This window comes from Phodopus roborovskii, unplaced genomic scaffold (genome assembly GCF_943737965.1).
Source record: "Phodopus roborovskii unplaced genomic scaffold, PHOROB, whole genome shotgun sequence".
Classification (NCBI taxonomy): domain Eukaryota; kingdom Metazoa; phylum Chordata; class Mammalia; order Rodentia; family Cricetidae; genus Phodopus; species Phodopus roborovskii.
The window spans coordinates 57,478,274-57,494,527 of NW_026126407.1; the positions used below are offsets into that span (position 1 = coordinate 57,478,274).

The following is a 16,254-nucleotide window of genomic DNA, read 5'->3' on the forward strand; positions in this document are numbered from 1 at the left end:
AATAAATACAAATTTTCTTTTTTCTTTTGAAAAAGCTGGAAATGTATCCCTCAATGGCAGAGCTCTAGCCTAGTACACAGAAGGCCCTGATTCCCATCTCTAGCACTAGAAAAACAAGACAAAAACCATCACATACCTCTTTTTAAAAAGCTACCAAAATTGGGTGGTGGCAGTGGCGGCAGCAGCAAATGACTTTAGTCCTAGCACTCCAGAGGCGGAGGCAGATGGATCTCTGACTTTGAGGCCAGCCTGGTCTACATAGGGAGTTCCAGGACAGCCAGGGCTACACAGAGAAACCCTGTCTCAGAAAAACCAACCAACCAACCAACCAACAAGCCCTACCAAATTTATCAGAATGTAGTATTTTATCAGACCACAGTAAATTTTTTCTGGAAAATAATTAAATTAAATAATTACAAGACAAAAAAGAAAAGAAAACAGGTCTCTCTCTGTAATCTAGGCTGGTCTCAACTCATAGGAAACCCCCTGCTTGCCTCTGCCTCCCAAGTGATAGGATTACAATCATGAGGCACCATGGTCAGCTATTAGATTCTTTAAACAAAGAACAATAAAGACTGCTGACATTAAATGGCTCTAAGAATAAGTCTCTGCTGTCTGGAATAGTAAGGACAAGAACTGTTCCTTTAGGTCCTAGAAGCACACAGGGTAAAGGCCTATAGTTAAATACTTAACACCTGGAAATGACCAAGTATTAATGTGAGCCTTCCGAGACCTACACTGAAGAACCAAAAGGAAGCTTTAATTAATTGAATAACTGTTCTATGACCAAGAAAGGGAAGGTAAGCATTATGATCCTATGAACTGACTTCAAGTCAATTCTCACATTTAATATAATTCTAACACTAATCCAGCAAAGGCATGGATATATTTAAAAACATACCAAAACAAAAATACAAGAACTAGAGTCCATGCTTTACCAAGTAGTAACAGCTTATAAAGCCATAAATTCATCAATTTACTCTGGTCATCTCAGAGTGTAGATGGTAAGAATCTGTAATCTATATTTGGGAAGTAGAGGCAGAGTATTAAGAGCTGGAGGCCAGACTTATCTACAAAGGAAGTTTTAGGCCAACATGAGATATACACCGTGACTGCATGTCAAAACTGATGGACCAAACAATCAAACAATAGCACAAAGTAGAAATCTAGACTAAAAGAAAAACACCAAAACAGACTCATAAGCACTACAAACTGTAGTCTGTGCTAATGCAGACACTACCATGACAGAGAAAAGTTGTAAATGGTACACTTGATTAGCCAAAAAAAAAAAAAGGGGGGGGGAATATCAACATTTAGGCCAAAGTAAAACCAAATAGTGAAAAACAAATGCTAAATTTAAAGAAAAATCACTAATAGGATTTTCAGAAAGAAATAAATCAAGAAAAAGAGCAGTTGGGTATTTGTTTGAGACAAGATTTTGTAATACAGCCTAAGCTGACTTCGAATATAGTATATTTCTTTCTGCCTCTCCCTCCCAAATGCTGATATTGTAGGTGTGCAACACTATACTGGCTCAGAACCCAACGATTTAAATACATCAAAAATAATGCTAGTGGGGCTAGAGAGATGGCTTGGCAGTTAAAAGCATGCATTATTACTTGTCCAGAGGACTCACTTTAGATGGCTCACAGCTACCCCTAACTCCAGCTCCATGGGCTCCAACACCCAAGGCCTCTGTTGGCATTGCACACACATGGCACGCGCGCACACACACACACACACACACACACACACACACACACACACGTACGTTGTGGAATATTATTTTAAGATGTGCTACATTTGTTTATGCTATGGAACACTTGTTTTAATGATGCAAAGATGTGTTATATTCTTTTATGTTACATTTGTTTAACTCTGTGAAGCTGTGATTCTTTGCCTATCTAAAACACCTGATGTTCTAAAAATAAGCTGAAGAGCCAGTATCGAAGCAGGAGAAAGGATAGGTGGGACTAGCAGGCAGAGAGGATAAATAGGAGAAGAGGAAGGAACAAGATAGAACAAGGAGAAGAGGATGTCAGGGGCCAGCCACCCAGCCAACCACAGAGTAAAAGTGAAAGTAAGATATATAGAAGAAAAAGAAAAAGCCCAAAGGCAAAAGGTACTTGGGATAATTTAAGAAAACCTGGCAAGAAATAAGCCAAGCTAAGGCTGGGCATTTATAATTAAAAATAACCTCCTCAAGAATAAACCTCCATATGAGATTAATTTGGGAGCTGGGTGGCAGGCCTCCCAAAAGAGCAAAGAACAAAAGAGTAGTAAAACAATCAACAACATATACATACACAAACATACACATAAATATCAAATAGATAAGTAACACTAATGCTAGCATTATTTCCTAGCAGTAAGGAGGCTGGGGAAATAACAGGCAGAAAGACAATAAGGGGACCCTGGCTGTACCTGCTAGTAGGCAAATTACACCAGCTGACACAGTAGCACCAAGGCTGAGCATGCCTCAGGAAAACAGAACATGCAACCAAGCAAAAAGAGAAAGTTCAACCAGTAAAGAGGAATAACAGACAAAATTACAGGACTAAGACAGCATACAAGTTTCTCCTAATTTCCTTTATCCTAATGTATAAAGATGACATCAAACAACAGCTGTTTGGCAGTGGTAAAGCTGACCTTGCAATTCCACCCTCACACCCCCAAAGGCAACTATGAGCTCTCCTCGCAGCAACAAGACAGAACTCAGTATCCCATTTCTAAACCATTTATTTATTTTTATTTGGTTGCATTTGTTTATATTTTGAGACAGGATCTCTCTATGTAGCCCTGGCTGTCCTGAAGCTTGATATATAGTCCAGACTGACCTCAAACTCAGAGAGATCCTGCTGCCTCTGCCTTGAGAGTGTGGGTTAGAGCTGTGAACCACCATACCCGACTTCTAAGACTATCATTAAGTCCAGGGACTCCCCCCACTCCCGCCCACCCCAAAAAAGCCACCGAGGAATTGAGAAGACATGCATTTAGCTAGAGCATCTGCTCCCTACACAACAGTCTAAACACTTCAACTCAACTGATCCAGTCAACTGTTTCCCAGACCTCAATTTATGTATACAGTCTAAACAGGATAGTAACCTACAATTTACATTTGAAACTGTCCCATTAAAAAAGTAAGCACATGTTTCTCTTATGTGCTTCTGCTCCAGATACTCAAGGCAAGACTCATCTTAAGCAATCCTTCAGAATATATTCCAAATGTATCTTTTTCTTATGAAAATGGCTCATTGGACTAGAAAAATGGCTCAAAGTATAAGAGCACTGACTTCCAGAGGTACTGAGTTCAATTCCCAGCAACCACATGATGGCTCACAACCATCTACAATGAGATCTGGTGCCCTCTTCTGGCATGCAAGCAGACAGAATTTTAAAAATGGTATATTAAGCTTAAGTGGGAACTTAGTCACAAAAAGCAGGGTAAATGAGGATTAATTAGCATCAATCTCAGCTTCCACCTTTGCATATGCAGCAGGATCTTAAGACCTTGCTAGAATCACAACACTATAGGGGAACACAAAAAAAGATAAAACAGACCATACACATCAGGAAAAGTCTTTCAAAACACCAAACACACTTATTTTGTTGTGAATTCAGTTCTGGGTGGTTTTTTGTTTGTTTGTTTGCTTGCTTTTGATGTACTGACAATAGAACCAGGACCCCTGTGCATACTAAGGGAAGGCTCTACTACCAAGCTATACTTTCAGGTTTTTGTATCCTTTTTGTACTGGGAAGTGGGTCCTGCTATGTTTTCCATGACTGGCCTCAAAAGGTCATCTTCCCTTAGCTTTGTGAGTAGCCAGAACTGTAAGTGCTACCAACATGACTGACTAGAGTAAATTTTAGCCTTCTATTACTCTCTTGAGCAGCCCCATGTTATTTATTTATGTCTGCTTTGCCCTCTTCTAGCTTTAAGAAAGGAAGAAGAGGGAAAGAAGGCTGCTGTCCTGTATCTAGAACGGATTTTCCATCTGCAAAACTCCAAAGGAAAGATCAGGTTAAGATGAATGGCTCATTTCACTAACATGGCATAGCAGCATCTAATGTAAACAACCAAACAACCTTTCATGATCCCGAAATATCCCCTTCAGCTAACATGAATGCTGCCTTCATTTTAGGGGTCACTCGGTTCTTTCATATATAACTTTACTTACGGCCTTCCACAAAGAGCTTTGAATGTATGTTTCTTAAACTTATTTAAGTTGTTTTTTGTTTTGAAAGTTCAAGCCTGGAGCCAGACCTAGTGTACAGCCCTGCAACCTCAGCTGTCTGGCAGGCTCAGGCAGGAGAACTGCCAAGTTCAAAGCCAGCCTGAACAACTTAGTGAGACTTAGTCTCCAAATGAAAAGAGAGGTTTGGGAGGTAGCTCAGTGCAAGAGCATAAGGCAGTGGGTCCAGTCCCTAGTGCAGGGAAAATTTACTAAGCCACTTAAGGCTATGAAACTCTGTCTTTCAAGTAGTAAGTTTTGTTTTTCTCTCCCATTAGCTCCCAGACAAGAGAATGTGAGCATAACCAATTCTCTGCACAAACTCCAAGACAATGGTCAGTAATATAATTGTTTGATATAATAATGACATGCTGTTAATAAGCTTTTAAAATTGAAGTAAACGGGGACGGGGGGGAGCATGGTTAAACTGGGCACATGGCTTTAATCCTAGCACTCAGGAGGCAGAGGCAGGTGGATCTCTGAGTTTGAGGCCAGCCTGGTCTATACAATGATTTCCAGGATAGCCAGAGCTACATACTAAGAGCCTGTATCAAAAACCAAACAAACAATCAAACCAGATGGTTAATCTACCAGGGTAACATGGTAGATTAATTAATGTGATCACTCACTTGGCAAATACCCTGCACTACATGCTAGCCACTGGAGAAAAACACATGTTCCCTACCCCCAGAAACCTAAGTCTGGGAAAGATGAAAGACATTAAACAGATTACTTTATAATTACATTCATAAATGCATCCATCGTGTGTTAAGTAGAGAGAAATAACAAAGAACTCAATTTAGATTGGGGGAGGGGCTCGTTAGTCTCTGAATTATAAGAGTGATATTTGAGCTAGACCATGAATAGGAGTTTGAGAAGTGGAGGACTTGAGCACTTTACCTTTTAGACAAAACTATCATTTAAAAAGGTATCATGTGAGGAGGAAGGTAGAGGCTGGGAACAGCTAAGTGTCCACTGTCTAGTCCAGGTATGGGTGAAACTTCAGTGGTAACTAAAGAATGTTGCACAAGTACAGAGATGAATGCAGCCAGTAGAACTGACAGACAGACTCAGTCATGACCTTGAGAGAACACAAAACAACACAGAAAGAGGAGGATATGGAATTCATACACACAACACGGCCCTGAGAATCGTGAAACTAGCATACCTGCCACCTTTGGAAACCACCCTGTGAAGGAAGGGTCCTGCTAAGCTTTGGCTTAGCATAGCTAGCTAGTAGAACAGGTAAGCAGAGTCAGACCAAACCTGTCAACTTCACACTAAAAGATGACAACATAACAAAATTTAAAACACAAAATATAGTTTTGTCATCAGAGGGTCAAACAATTCTTATAATGTTAAAAATAATAAAGAAAATATCTGATTTTATTAATTAATTAATTTTTAGGCAGGGTCTCACATGTAGACAAGACTGACCTAGAATTCACAGAGATTCACTTGCCTCTGTGCCTCCCAAGTGCTAGGATTAAAGGCATGCACCACTATGCCCAGCAAGAGAATATATCTGGAATAGTACAATGCTTTGTTAATAGAAATTAAACCAGTGATGCGCCTATCTCCGCGGGTCCACTCTGAGTTCCCGTCAGCAAGAACCCTGACCCCCAAAGCAGGGCCTCTGCTAAAGAAAGAGGCCTCAGCTGGAGAGTTCCAGTTTCCAGTGAGATCCAACTATCCTACAAAAACTTCCCAAGTTACAGCTCAGCCTTTGTCCTCTTCCACCAGCCATTGGCTAGAGGTGAGTTTGGGCCCAATTGGAGAGGCCTCTCCCCTACAACCTCTCCTCCCCCCCCCCAACTCCCTGAGTTGGCCCCTGATCCCTCTGCTCCTGTGTCCTGTCCCCATCGAGAGCACCCTTGGAGCTCTGATACACCCCCACCCATCCCCACCGTGAGCCCACTGTTCTGCCTCTCTGGTTGAGCACTGGGGCAGAGGGTGGAGCCAACAGTCCACCCTACTTCGGAGACTTCTCCGAGCAACTCTGAACAAAGGAGACCTGCCTATCCACATGGAACCACCCATAATTTCCACCTGCTTGGTCTCTGACCCCACCTCCAGTCCTCTGCTGGAGTCCTGGGCCCCCTCCCATAGATCCGCCTATCTCCCCGAGTCCACTGAGGTTCCCACCAGCAAGATCCCTGACCCCCAAAGCAGGGCCTCTGCTAAAGAAAGAGCTGGAGAGTTCCAGTTTCCAGTGAGATCCTACTATCCTGCAAAAACTTCCCAAGTTACAGCTCAGCCTTTGTCCTCTTCTGCCAGCCATTGGCTAGAGCCATTGGCTAGAGGCATCTTCTACTGGATCCTCAGCCCTGACCCCATCGCTGGGTCCCTGTCTGCGGAGAGACCTCCTATAGAGCTTTGACCACCCAGAGCTACAGGTATTGAATCTCTGACCCACATAAGCCCACCGGTGAAGTACCATAGAGAGAGGGGGAGACCCCACCAACACCTACTGGAAGAAGCTATGGGAAGACAGCAATACAAGAAAACACCGAATAACAGAAAGACAAGCATGACACAACTAGAATCTAGGGAATCTACACCAACTAGAATCTACAACAACAAAGCAGAGGAAGAAGAAGGGAACGACTTAAAAATTACCTTCATAAAAATAATAGAGGCCCTCAAAGAAGATGTGAGAAAATCCCTTTAAAGAAATGGAGGAAAAAACAAACAAACAAAGTGGAAGAAATGAACAAATTCCTTAAGGAAAGTAAAGAAAGTACAGAAAACCAAGAAAAAAAACAATTAAGCAGGTGAAGGAAACGGTTCAAGACTTGAAAACTGAAATAGAGAAAATAAAGGCAACACAAACCGAAAGAATGCTGGAAATAGAAAGACTGGGCAAAAAATTGGGAACTACAGACGCAAGCATAACCAACAGAATTCAAGAGATGGAAGAGAGAATCTCAGGCGCAGAAGATAAACTAGAAGAAATAGATTCATCATCCAAAGAAAATCATAAATCCAACAAATCCTTAACACAAAACATCCAGGAAATGTGGGACACCGTGAAAAGGCCAAACCTAAGAATAATAGGCATAGAGGAAGGTGAGGAAGCCCAGCTCAAAGGTGCCGAAAATATATTCAACAAAATCATCGAGGAAAACTTTCCAAATCTGAAGAAGGACATGCCCATGAAAGGACAAGAAGCATACCGAACCCCAAATAGGCTGGACCAAAGAAAAAAGACCCCTCAACATATAATAATCAAAACACCTAGCATACAGAATAAAGAAAGAATATTAAGAGCAGTGAAGGAAAAAGGAGAGGTAACATATAAAGGCAGACCTATCAAAATTACACCAAACTTCTCCATGGAAACCCTCAAGGCCAGAAGGTCCTGGATAGACGTTCTACAAGTATTAAAAGAACACGGATGCCAGCCTAGGCTACTATATCCAGCAAAACTCTCAATCACTATACAAGGAGAAAACAAGATATTTAATGACAAAACCAGATTTTCCTAATACGTATCTACAAATCCAGCCCTACAGAAAGTATTGGAAGGAAAACTCCAACCCAAGGAAGGTAACTATGCCCACAAAAATGTAGGCAACAGATAATCCAACTACACCAGAAACCAAGGGTAAAGCAGAACAAATATATTCACAATACCACTGCCAACAACAAACCTAAAATAAACAAGCATCAACAATCAATGGTCCTTACTCACCCTCAACATTAATGGTCTTAACTCACCTATAAAAAGACACAGGCTAACAGAATGGATACGAAGACAGAATCCATCCTTCTGCTGCATACAAGAAACACATCTAAGCTTCAAAGATAGGCATTACCTCAGGGTAAAGGGTTGGGAAAAGATTTTCCAATCAAATGGAACCAAGAAGCAAGCAGGCGTGGCTATCCTAATATCTAACAAGTTAGACTTCAAACCAAAGTTAATCAAAAGAGATAGAGGGTCATTTCGTATTTATCACAGGAGAAATCCATCAACACAAAGTCTCAGTTCTGAACATCTATGCCCCTAATACAAAGGCACCCACATTTGTAAAAGAAACGCTACTAAAACTCAAAGCTCATATAAAACCTCACACACTTATAGTGGGAGACTTCAATACACCACTCTCAACACTAGACAGGACCACAAATCAGAAACTCAACAAAGAAACAAAAGAACAGAAGTTATGTCTCAACTGTGGTTAACAGACATCTATAGAACATTCCATCCAAAGACAAAAGAATATACCTTCTTCCCTGCTCCACATGGAACCTTCTCTAAAATCGACCACATACTAGGTGGCATAACAAACCTCAACAGATACAAGAGACTAGGAATAGTCCCCTGTATCTTATCGGACCACCATGCTTTAAAATTGGAATTCAACAACAACACAAATAGCAGAAAACCTGCAAACTCATGGAAACTGAACAATGTGCAATTGCACCACACCTGGGTCAAAGAAGAAATAAAGAAATTAAGAACTTTCTAATATTCAACGAGAATGAGGACACAACATACCCGAACTTATGGGACACCTTGAAAGCAGTGCTACAAGGGAAGTTCATTGCACTAAGTGCCCATATGAAGAAAACAGAGAATAGTCCCATAAGAGAATTAACAGTGCAACTGAAAGCCTTAGAACAGAGAGAAGCGAACTCACCCCATAGGAGTAGATGCCAGAAAATAATCAACTTGAGGGCTGAAATCAATAAAATAGAAACCATAAAAATAGAAACAATAAAAAAAAAAAAAAAAAAACAATGCAAGGAAGAGTTGGTTGTTTGAGAAAAGGTTTGTCTATCTTGTTTGTCAACAAGATAGACAAACCTTTATCCAAATTAACGAAAAAGCAGAGAGAGAGAGAACATGCAAATTAACAAAATCAGAAATGAAAAGGGGAACATAACAATGGACACAGAGGAAATCCAGACAATTTTCAGGTCATACCATTGAAAATCTGTATTCCACAGAAATTAAAAATTCAAAGGAAATGGACAAATTTCTGAATAACTATCACCTACCAAAATTAAATCAAGAACAGAAAAACAACTTAAATAGACCTATAACCCACAATGAAATAGATGCAGTCATCAAAAACCTTCCAACCAAAAAAAGTCCAAGGCCAGATGGATTCAGTGCAGAATTCTACCAGACATTCAAGGAAGAACTAATACCACTACTTCTCAAACTCTTCCACAAAATAGAAACAAAGTTCATTGCCAAACTCTTTTTATGAGGCCACAATAACCTTGGTACCCAAGCCTCACAAAGACACAACTAAGAAAGAAAACTACAGACCAATATCCCTCATGAACATCGATACAAAAATAATCAATAAAATACTGGCAAACCGAATTCAAGAATACATCAGAGAAATCATCCACCATGACCAAGTAGGCTTCATCCCTGGAAAGCAGAGATGGTTTAACATACAAAAATCTATCAACATGATCCACCATATAAACAAACTGAAAAAGAAAAACCATGATTATCTCCTTAGATGCTGAAAAGGCCTTGACAAAATTCAACACCCTTTCATGATAAAGGTCTTGGAGAGGTCAGGGGTAACAGGAACATACCCAAACATAATTAAGAGCAATATACAGCAAACCAACTGCCAACATCAAACTGAATGGAGAGAAACTTGAGCCAATTCCTCTAAAATCACGAACAAGACAAGGCTGCCCTCTCTCTCCATATCTCTTCAATATCGTACTAGAAATTCTAGCTAAAGCTATAAGACAACAAAAGGAGATCAAGGGGATCCAAATTGGAAAGGAGGAAGTCAAACTGTCTCTATTTGCAGATGATATGATAGTTTACATAAGCGACCCAATAAACTCTACCAGGGAACTCCTACAGCTGATAAACACCTTCAGCAAACTAGCAGGATACAAGATAAACTCAAAAAAATCAGTAGCCCTACTTTTTTCAGATGAGAAAGAGACAGAGAAAGAAATCAGAGAAACATTACCCTTTACAATAGCCACAAGCAACATAAAGTACCTTGGGGTAACACTTACCAAACAACTAAAAGACTTATATAATAAGACCATTGTGGCTCTAAAGAAAGAAATTAAAGAAGATAACAGAAAATGGAAAGATCTCCCATGCTCTTGGATAGGTAGGATAAACATAGTAAAAATGGCAATCTTGCCAAAAGCAATCTACAGATTCAATGCAATCCCCATTAAAATCCCACCACAATTCTTCACTGACCTTGAAAGGATAATAATCAACTTTACATGGAAAAACAAAAGACCCAGGATAGCCAAAACAAAAGACCCAGGATAGCCAATAAAAGAACTTCAGGAGGCATCACCATTCCTGACTTTAAGCTCTACTACAGAGCTATAGTTCTGAAAACAGCCTGGTACTGGCATAAAAATAGACAGGTAGACCAAAGGAATCAAATTGAAAATACTGGTATTAACCCACACACCTATGAACACCTGATTTTCAACAAAACAGCTAAAATTATACAATGCGGCGAAGACAGCATCTTCAACAAATGGTGCTGGCACAATTGGATGAGGATGTGTAGAAGACTTGCAGATAGACCCATGTCTGTCGCCATGCATAAAATTCAAGTCCAAATGGATTTTAGACCTAGATCAAAGGATCACCAGCCTATAATTCACACCACCAGAGGAACTAGGATACAAGGTGTATTCTAAAAGATTCATATAAAGTCCCTCACAGAACCGGGAAGGGACATGTCCCCCAGAGCACAGGGGAAGTGGGGGGGAGGGCAGCAAATGGAGAGAGAAGGAGGAGAAAATGAGGGAGAGGAAAGGAAAACACGTGCAACCAGGAAGACTGAGCCCGGGTAGGAATAGAAGACAGGAAAGAGAAAGAGAGAGAGAGAGAGCATAAAAGAAGGAGCCAATATTGGTTTGAAGATAAAATTGAACTCAAAGAAAGGTCTAGAGAACTACAAGACTGCCGCCAACTAACAATCTGAGCTTCCGTGGAAAGGCTACCATAAAAGCCCTTCCTGGATAGTGAGATCAACAACTAACTTATCCATGGAGCCCTCAACTAATGCCTGTTGGAAACAAGAGCAAACACCCATACAAAAACACTGAGTCGAAGTAGAACCCAGATGCAGATGGAGAAGACAAGACCAGGCGACAGAAACACACACAGACAGCTTACCTGAACAAGGAGGAGCTAACGGGCCACCAGACTGATAGCTGGGAAGCCAGCATGGGACTGACTCAGGCCCCCCTGAATATGAGTCTCAGCCAGAAGGACTGAGCAGTCTAAGAGACCTCAGACAGTGGAGCCAGGATGTATCCCTGGTGCACAAAAGGACCTTGCGAACACATCCCCCATGGAGAGATAACTGCCTTAATCTAGAGACAGGAGAGAAGCCCTAGTCCCTACTTCACATGACCTGTCAGATATACATGACCCCAACTGGATGACATTCCCCTACATATGGAATTGGGGTGTGGGGATGGGAGGGGAGGGTGGTTAGAGTGCATGTGAGGGGGCAGAGAGGGTAAAAGGGAGGGAAGAAGGGAGGGATGGGAGGAGGGAGGGAGAGGGAACTGGGATCGACATGTAAAATAATAAATTAAATTAAAAAAAATGCTTTGACTCCAAAATTTAAGTTCAAGGACAAGTTACTGGGGAAATGGATTTTTATTTTTGTTTCCACAGAAAATGAAAAGATGTGGATTCCTTCCAGACTAATGTGGTTTGATCAAGCCAGACCGCCTGAAACAGAGTACCAGGTGATCCTACATTCAAAACAACTGGACAAGGCAGCCTTACAGATTACAGCCAGGATTTCTGCATCTTCTTAGAATCCCCCATGACAGTGCCCCTTACCAGCTGGAAGTAGTTTGGAAAGAACGACGCCCAAGTTCCCAAATATTGTCTATAAATGTTTGTTTTCATTAAATGGACTTGGTTATAAAAAATAAATTAATTAATTAATTAAACAAGATAGTTATTAAAAGTACATTGAGAAAAGGAACCTAGCAAATTAGAAAATAAAATCATAAAGATACTATAGGCCAACACACATCAAAATAGTACACCTCTACTACAGTGCCCATGTCTGAACACATCAGTTTTACCTTTCTTTAAAGAGTGCAGTGCTGAGGTGAAGAAGGTCAAGTAACCAGGGGGCTGAGGGGAGCCACTGAACTCAAAGTAGCCGAGTACTCCAGGCTGAAGGAAGAAGAGCACACAATTAGGAGACAGAGGTATTGTCAGCTTTGTGATTAACAGCTGATATCTTCCATCTATGAAAACATGACCCCAGGCATGGATAGGGAATATATTGCTGCATTTCACTTTCTAACCCTGACCACCTGAGGAAGGCTGTAGGCTCCAGTTAACTTCTCCATTTCTTTTGGCAGCATGGAACCCTGGCACCAAACCTCACCACGCTCACAATTTCATTCTTGTAGTTTCGGAGTAAACTATATCAGCAACATCACTGTACCTTTCTTGGGTTTCTCTTGCAATCACTTCCTCTCCAAATTCACCTCCCCCTTTGGTAGACATCAGGTTGTATCTGGCTGGCTTTGCCTTAGCCAGGTCTCTTCTTTTTCCCCACATCTAACACCTCCAAGTGGCAAGGCTCCTTTCTGGTCAGGTTAGTGACAGAGACCCAACTGGGGACCTCTTTCCCCAACATCCTCAAACTGCTGCTTAATCTACTCCTCAAAGCTTGCAGAACAGCCCTTCAATACGCCAAACTAAAATTAACTGCTCCCCACAATACATCTGCTTTGCTTGCTCCCTCTTTGAAGGTCTCATGGGACCCCTGTCTGGCCTCCATGCTACATCTTTAAAAATAAAAAAACACTTGAATTATTTGCAGCTCCCTTTGAGAACAATTAAATACAAAGTTTATTTTCACTGTAGCGATTTTTAGTTTTTGCCAGTGGTGGGGAATCAAACTCGGGGCTTTTGTGTGTACTAGACAAATCCTCTAACTCACACCAACACCCCCAGCCCACTGCTGTACCACATACTGTGTGGATGAAGGAGAGTTTGTCTTCAAAGAAACTGGTTGAAGCTGTCAAACATTTTGAGCTACTTGTTCATCAGAGTGGAACTGCTAACTTCCGCATACCCCACAATATGTGTCTCACAGAATATAAGAAATTCACCAACCAGACAGTAAGACACAAAACACAGCAAAATCATTTTCATTCTTCACCACCAAAGGAGTGGAGAACAGAAGCTTCACACTGACTGTACAGAACTTCTCCTGGTACCATACAACAGGCCAAAGCTGATGACCCACAGCAGTCATGTAGGGCTTGGATGGATGAGAGATGCTGCTGCTGAGCTGGTGCCTCCTGCAGCTTTGGCTGTCAGTCCATCAACTGCCATTGAGGAGCTGAGGCACTGAAGGGTATGGGAGCAATGCAGGAGAATGCAGCTACAGCAAAAAACATGACATTAGCCAATGGAGCCAGCATGCAGCGCAGAACCTCTGTTGCAGCCCACACTACTTGCCCTGCTGGGAGGAGGAGAGCTGGGGACAGAAGTGCTCCTGGCAGGTTGCAAGCACAACTCAGGGTGGCCAGAACCATGGGTGGAGAGATATGCAGTCACCTGCAGCTCACACAGATCCTGCCCCCAGATGCCCTGCCTAGATCACCCTGACTCTGGGTAACAGTGGGATATCCAAGAGGAGCCACAGTAATGGTCCACCACTTACAGTGCATTAGAAACAGGAAACCCTGAACCAGATCAATGAATATTATTGCATGTAAAGCTGTTTGAGGAAAAAAAAATACTGTGTGACAAATTGTAGTTTGCAAAGCTACTCGGATGAACAAGTATGTGCTGGAGAGGTGGAACAATGGAGGAATGGAGCAGCACATGCACGGTGGAGGGGGTGAACTAGACTAGACCTGACAGGGGTGACAGGTGTGGGAGAAGGCTGAGGTGGGGGGGGTGCGCACGCCTGGAGCAACCGTTGCATAGCTGCACGATCATCCAGGCACTGAGCCATGACAGCATGTCCACGATGAAGAATGGTGCGTTTTCTTGATTGGGCCTCCTTGAAAGACCTCCAGGGTTTGTGCTGCTCCTAGAGGCCACCTAAATATCTCTGATCTGTGCTACAGCCAGGGGATGTGCTGATGTCCATGGTCTGTGCTGCCTGCCACCAGAGGCCATGTTGATGTCTGTGGCCTGTGCTGCTGCTGCAAGCCATGATTATAACCATGGTCCTGCTATGGTATGGAGTAGTGTTGATGCCTGGCTTGTGCTGCCACTGAGGGCCATGATGGTGTCCATGGCCTGTGCTACAGATGAGGGTCATGTTGACGTCTGTGATCTGTAATGCTGCCAGAGACTATGTTGATGCTGATGTCTGTGGCCTGTGCTACTACTGAGGGCCGTGTTGATTTTGCAGTCTGTACTGCCATAAGAAACCATGAAGTCCGTGGTCTGTGTTGTGGCCAGAAACCATGTGGAAGTCCATGACCCTGACTGTAAAGGGCAAGGAAGCTTCTTTTGCAATGGTACTGATGGCTGCAGACCCACAATTGAGAATGAGAGACATACAAGGTTCTGTGACAACTTCTCCTCAACCACCCACAAAAAAGAAACAGTTTAAAAAGGAAGCCATTAAAAAGAACTCTTAAAAACTATGATAGGGACCCTGAAGTGTAACTAGCTCTTCACAGTTAATGGTTTCTGGTGGGGATGGGAAAGGACTCCATTTTCTTTCTTTCTTTTCTTTTTTTTTTTTTTTTTTTTTTTTTTTTTTCCTTTGAGAGAGGGTTTCTCTGTATTGCTTTGGAGCCTGTCCTGAAACTTGCTCTGTAGAACAGGCTGGCTTCGAACTCACAGAGATCTGCCTGCCTCTGCCTCCCAAGTGCTAAGATTAAAGGCATGTGCCATCAACATCCATCTAGGACTCAGTTTTCTTAAAAGGGCTGACCATGGGAGTTTGAGCATAAGCCAGTAACTATGTAGGCAACAAAAATTGAACTTTTTATTGTTGTTGTTTTTCTGTTCTTTTTCTTGGGGGAAGTTGTAAGGATGGGGATGTGGACCTGGGAGGATTGGGAAGTGAGTGTGATGGGGTTTCACTGTGTGAAACTCCCAAACAGTCAACAAAAATATTATGTTAGAGGAGAAAGTTGTATAAACTGTAAAAGTACTACCTATTTGAAACACAACAAGGGGGACTAGAAAGACTGCTCAGCAGTGAAGAGTATATACTGCTCTTACAGAGGACCCGAGTTCAGTTCCCAGCAACCATACAGAACAGTCCTAAACCTCATCTCCTCCCACTGCCCTCTTCCCTCATCTTGAACAATCCAACTCTTCCTTGGGGGCTCTGTACTTTCTCAGGTCTGGTCAGATCACACAGGCTTCATCTTGTTTAGGTTTTTGTTCAAATATTGTTTCCTAATGAGGACTTCCTGCCTTCCAAATTAGCTATGCTCTTCCTCTGTCCCCAGATCACTACTCTCAATCACAGCACTTAATCTGAAACTGCCTCATTCCCTAGGGTTGTTCTGACAAATTATCACAGACAGAATCATTCTCTCTACTCTCTGGAGAATTGGGGGGAGAGGGAGATGACAGGAGTCTTCCTGCTTCTTCCAAATTCAGATAGCTCCAGGCCTGGCCTGCTTTGAGACTGCACTGTTCCAGTGGCTGCAACCTTCAGTCCCTTTCCATATCAGCTGCTGTTCTGACAACACACCAGTAAGGGGATTTAGGATTTAATCACAAGACCCTTGATAAATTATGTCTGCAAAGACCCTTTTGCTTTTTTTGGGCATGTGGGGGGGGAGTAGCCTTAGTTGCCCTAAAACTTGCTATATATAGTCCAGGCTAGCCTAGAACTCATAAAGAGTCACCTATCTTTATCATTCCAAAAACCCTATTTTCAAATAAGGTTACATTCTAAAGTTTCACGCAGACATACATCTCAGGAAGACAATAGTCTAGTGCCTCTTGTTCATTTATTTCCTGAGGCTTGCTTAGCATACCCCCATTTGCTGTCAACGTATAAAACAGTCTCTCTTGTTCATAATTACACTT

At 42.0% G+C, this 16,254-nt stretch overlaps 1 protein-coding gene across 1 annotated transcript in view; it reads right to left on the reverse strand.

The window, feature by feature from the left end:
- Positions 1-16,254, reverse strand: part of Txndc11 (thioredoxin domain containing 11) — a 62,993-nt gene that overhangs the window by 29,991 nt on the left and 16,748 nt on the right. Inside the window, 1 exon segment of the mRNA XM_051181422.1 lies at positions 12,306-12,399. Within this exon segment, the coding sequence (XP_051037379.1) occupies positions 12,306-12,399 (94 nt within the window).